Genomic DNA, 5,439 nt, shown 5'->3' with positions numbered 1-5,439 from the left:
ATTTATTAAGTAAATTTTGTTGTACGGGTTTTGATGTTCTTTGCATACAGGAAAAAGACAAACCTAAGAGTAAACATATAAAATCTATGTTTGGTTCCGAAAATTAATAACATGTCATATACTAATTCAATTGTTTTTAAAATAAATTATACAATTTAAGAGTTATTTTAAGAGATTTAACGCAAATAACATGAATTGGAATTTTTTAATTTCATGGTAAAATAGATTGAAAAGGAAATCAAAGTTTCAAGCGTGAGTAAGAGTAAAAGAGAAAATTAAATACATAAAATATAAGAACTATCATAGTCGAATTTTCTTGTCATTACTTTAATTTATTTAGGCTTTGTGGTTATTGATCCGTAATTGCACTTTCATATAGGTTTATCTGTTTTAGATTTTAATTAAGAATATCTAAAGTTATAGTCGCAAAAATAAAAAGATAATCTATAAAATCTGTTTATTTACACCAGTTTTAAGGGAATTAATATTAGTAGATCATAAAGGAAAAGGAAACAACTGCAGGATGCAAATCACTAAATCAGTTACGTAGAACCATTATAAAAAAAAAGGAAATCAATAATATGCAAAACAAAACTAGAAAAAGAAAATCCAAAGTAGATAAGGTCCATCCTATGGTTGTATCTCTCTCATATATGAAAAACGGAATAACGGACCTAAGCATAACAATATTAGGAATTAATCAAATTATTTAGTATATCTTATTGGTTAGATAAATATAAAAATCTTCAAATTCTCAAAGGGAAAAGGTTATATGCTCAAACGATACCTCGAGCCCTATATAAACATCTCAGCGCCTCTCAACTTCTAACCAAACAAACTTACAACTTCATATATCTCTTCCAAACTTGCTTAGCCTGCATAATTCTCATTCCAAATAAAGAAGAACAAAACATCGATCATGGCTTTGATCAAGAACGGATCCTTATTCACTTCTTTGATGATTTTTGTGGCACTCTTTGGAGTTGCAGTTGGAGGCACCGTTCACAATGTCGGAGACTCAAAAGGATGGACCATGATGGGCGTTGATTACGAGGCATGGGCTTCTTCAAGAACTTTTCAAGTCGGAGACTCTTTGGTCTTCGTATACAGCAAAGACTACCATGATGTCAACGAAGTCACTCCCAACAATTTCGAGCTGTGTGAACCATCTAATCCATTAGAAAGATACGAAACCGGGTCCGACACGGTCACTCTAACAAACCCAGGAGTCCACAACTTTATATGCGGAGTTCCTGGTCACTGCGACATCGGACAAAAGCTTCAAATAGTAGTGTTACCAGCCTCGTTGGGTCCTGTTGCAGCTCCTGTTCCTAGACCAGTCCGATCACCAAGCTCATTCTCGTCTCTTTCACCGTCTCCGTCGGCTGATTCACCGGTTAATAATGGTCCAAGGTACCAGATGGGGCCAGCACCAGCTCCACATAGTGCAGCTTCGGATTCTAGTGCGTGGATGGGATTCTACTCACTAATTTCTTTCTTTTCTCTTTTCATCTTAGTTTGATACACAAGCGAATTGTTGCCTTTTGGTTCTACTTCTTAATGTTTAGTTTTTACCTTTGAGAAGTTTGAGTTGCCCTTATCTTGTTTCTTCTTCCCTTTCATTGTTTTGTATTACTTAAAATAATAAATTTAATCAATTTCGTTTTGATCTCCTTGTGAACTTAAATTATGTACTTCTTGCACGGTTTTTTTTAAATTTATAAATTTGTAAAATAATACTCCCTCTGTTCTTAAATATAAGATGTTTAAAAAAATATTTATATTCCAATATGTAAAACGTTCTTGTATTTTTAAGTAACTTTAACTTTATCAAAATCGGTGTAACTAATCAAATTAAATAATTTTATTTTATAATGGTTAAATAGTTTTAAATTTATAACTTTAATAATACATTTAAGATAAAAAGTAGTTTTCTTAATAAGTTTGTTTTATCTAAAAACATCTTATATTTAAGAATAGAGAGAGAGTAAATAACAGTTTCCCTGTATATCAAATTAACATACAATCTATATATGTATGTCATATTTTCATAATACCTAATAAAAATCAGTATTAGGGGAGTCAAACAGAAATTACGGTCAAAAGAAAAAAAAATCTTCTCCCGAATAATTCAATTTATGTTTACAGGTGTGCCACATTTAGTTTCTTTGCTACAAACATTGCATACACGGTAGATATGTTTATATACGGAGCTTGCGTTATATTATAATGTATCCCCTTACATAAGCGGCCAGCAGTCCAGGAGAGAAGCAAGCTACCTTTCTTTGATCCACCTTCCCGGGCAAGAAAGACAACGAAAAGAGAGTAGCCATATCATCATCATAATGAATTTTAGAATCTTTAGAAAAATATGTTGGTTCATCTAAATATATAATAAGTTTTTTATTAAACTAACCATAAATTCGTTATTAATGTTTTTCATTCTTTTTTAAATAAAAATTACAGAATTGCCTAATGTGACAAAAATATATATGAAAATTAATAATTTTGAATGATAAAGATTTGATAAAAATTAGTGTATTCTCTATCATATTTGTTTACTTTAAATTAATAAAATAAATTAAACAAATACATTAACCATATAATAAAAATATAAAATTTTCTGTATATGTTATATTTTGATTTTTTTTAAAGGACTATAAATTACTAAAACTATTAAAAAGTCCCACATTAAAATTTTGCGATCCATGGTTTAAAGATTTTTGTTATAATAAAATATAAATGATTACAAAATCATATAACTAAGAAGTCTCATTTAATAAATATTAAGTGTAAAAGATATATATATATATATACATATATATACATATTAAACTATATACCATCTAAAATATATAAATATTTTAATTTCAAAATTTGCTTTGAACAAATATTTTGGTAAAAGTTATTGAACAAATATTGACAACTTAATATTTAAATTTTAAACTTAGCTTTGAATTTTTTAAAAATTACTAAAACTATTAATCACACAATGAAAATTTGTTATCAGTTATCTAAAATTTTTGTTATAAAAAAATACAAATGATAAAATAACCATATGAGTAGAAAGCATCTTTTAATATATATAAATACTAAAAATACATACTATATATATGTTAACGTCATTTAAATTTAATTATATACAATATAAAATAGAAAAAATAATTATTTGGATTAATGAAATTTATGTATGTGTTCACATCAATTTAATTATATATGTAATAATTACTGAATTTTTAATTATTAAATATATATTTATTATTTTATAAATATGTAAAAGAAAATATAATACATAAAAATAGTATAGATAATGTTCTTCCGCGCAAGGCATGGGTCCTAACCTAGTTAACTATTAAACTAGTGCCATCAACGTAAGAAACCTAGTTTAACGTCGGAGAAAATATGATATTAACAAAGAAATTTAACATGGTGAGTTGGTAGGAAAGCTGAAAACGTTAACATAAATCTTCCAAAAATATGTGTTAGATTTGGTTTGTAACGTCCCGGTTTCTGATACGTGGTAATGCATTTAGAAATTTTAAAATAACTGATTTGATTATTAGTATTTGGTGATTTAAAAAAATCTATAGAAATCTTAATTATGTAACTATTTGAATATGCTGATCCATCATGGATGTACTGGACAGTTTGATCTGACACTTAGACCCCAATGTTGAGGATGAATGGCGAGAGGAGATTAACGAGAATTGTTTAACAAGATAAATAATGTTATTCTCATCAACGAATGCATGATGGACATTGTCAGCAAATTCGATGACTTAACAAGAATTTCGATCAAGGGGCCACCCTAGTCTCTTGTATCAGAAAACGAATGTAGAAAATTCGCAAGATCAAGCATATCCAAGCCAACAACACCCCAATGATAAAGTTTCCAACCAAGACCATTCATACGTTTGACAAAGACAAAAAAATTAAGGAGGTTTCTAAAAGAGACCTCACTTTGTGTGAAACTTCCAACAGGGATATCAACTACAAAACAACTTTTAAAACCAAGTTACTCAAGTCATGAAACGAATGCCTCCAACAATTGCTAGAGGGATGATATATATGCTGGAGTTTAATTAACCTCACTACGTACACTCAATTGCAACCATACAATATGTCATCATTAGAGATGGTCGATCGATCTTCAAGGACCAAAACTAACTCACTGAGAACGTAAGTAGTAGTTCACTCTACGTAAATCAAATTTAAACAAGGTTTTCCTACTTAACTAATAAAGCATACATGAATAAATCAAACAAAAGGAATAAATTAACAAAGAGCTAACAAGAATCTAAACAAGTAAATGAAGAAGCACATGAGAATTAAGAATGCTGACTCAAATAAATGACAAAAATAGTTCATATTTTTCAGTTTATCCTACGTTCATAGACTCACAGAAGTGAAATTAATATAGTGAATATATAAGAAGTATTATAGCTAAGCTAGTATCCTTAATTCCGTTTCAATACAGGCTTTATATATTTTATATTTTAACTAAGAATATATATAGTTATGGTTTTCAAAAAAAAAATCTCTAAAGTTTATTTGTTTGCATAAAATTTAGGGTTTTTTTAATCATAGTTGATAAAAAAAAGAAATAATTGCACGAGGTAAATCAGATACGTAGAGGCAGAGCCATTTAAAAAAAAAGAAAGAAAGAAATCAATTACGAAATAAAAAGTGAATGTAGAAGCCCTCTTAATCAAATGTTTTGGCTAAAAGTTCATTAATGTTTCTACAGCCACATGTCTAGAGTTTAAATCAAAAAAATTGCAAATTATTCGGATTATAGAAAAAAAGATTGCAAGAGCCTTTCAACATAGTACATATCGTACCATCAAACATGGTTCTTATAAGACGGATCGAAGTGATGCAGTCAGACGTATATTCTCATAAGGTGGTAGAATTGTCGGCCGTAAAGTCGTCTATATAATATTTTTCATCACTGTAATAACATATTAACCAGACGTTAAAAAAAAGATGAAAATTGAATATGCAATTTTTTAAAAAAAGTTGGAAAAGGAAATTCAAATTAGATAAGGTCCGTTCTAAGATTATATCTCCCATATACGGAAGAAAAACAACATTATAATTAACCAAGTTATATATGGTTGAATAAATATAAATTAAAAATCTTCAAAATCCTGAAGGGAAAAGGATTTAGCTCAAACGATACCCCATGCTCTACATAAACATCATAGCGACCTCTCAAATTCTCATCAAACAAACTCAAAACTTCATATATCACTTCCACACTTGATTTGTTAGCTTGTTTAGTTCTCTCATTCCTAAAAAAAAAGAGAGAACAAAACATCGATCATGGCTTTGATCAAGAACAAATCCTTATTGGCTTCTTTTATGATTTTTGTGGCACTCTTTGGAGTTGCAGTTGGGGGCACCGTTCACAATGTCGGAGACTCAAAAGGATGGACC

At 29.1% G+C, this 5,439-nt stretch overlaps 1 protein-coding gene across 1 annotated transcript; it reads left to right on the top strand.

Annotated features, from left to right (window-relative positions):
- Positions 1-2,431, top strand: LOC125609405 (mavicyanin-like). Its single transcript, XM_048780830.1, has one exon. It carries the CDS (start codon positions 920-922, stop codon positions 1,520-1,522), a length of 603 nt encoding a protein of 200 aa, XP_048636787.1. The 5' UTR covers positions 1-919; the 3' UTR covers positions 1,523-2,431.
- The last annotated feature ends 3,008 nt before the right edge of the window (positions 2,432-5,439 follow it).

Source organism: Brassica napus, chromosome A5 (assembly GCF_020379485.1).
Source record: "Brassica napus cultivar Da-Ae chromosome A5, Da-Ae, whole genome shotgun sequence".
Lineage (NCBI taxonomy): Eukaryota > Viridiplantae > Streptophyta > Magnoliopsida > Brassicales > Brassicaceae > Brassica > Brassica napus.
The sequence above is the reverse complement of the archived record's forward strand: the minus strand, read 5'-3'. Positions and strand labels throughout refer to the sequence as shown.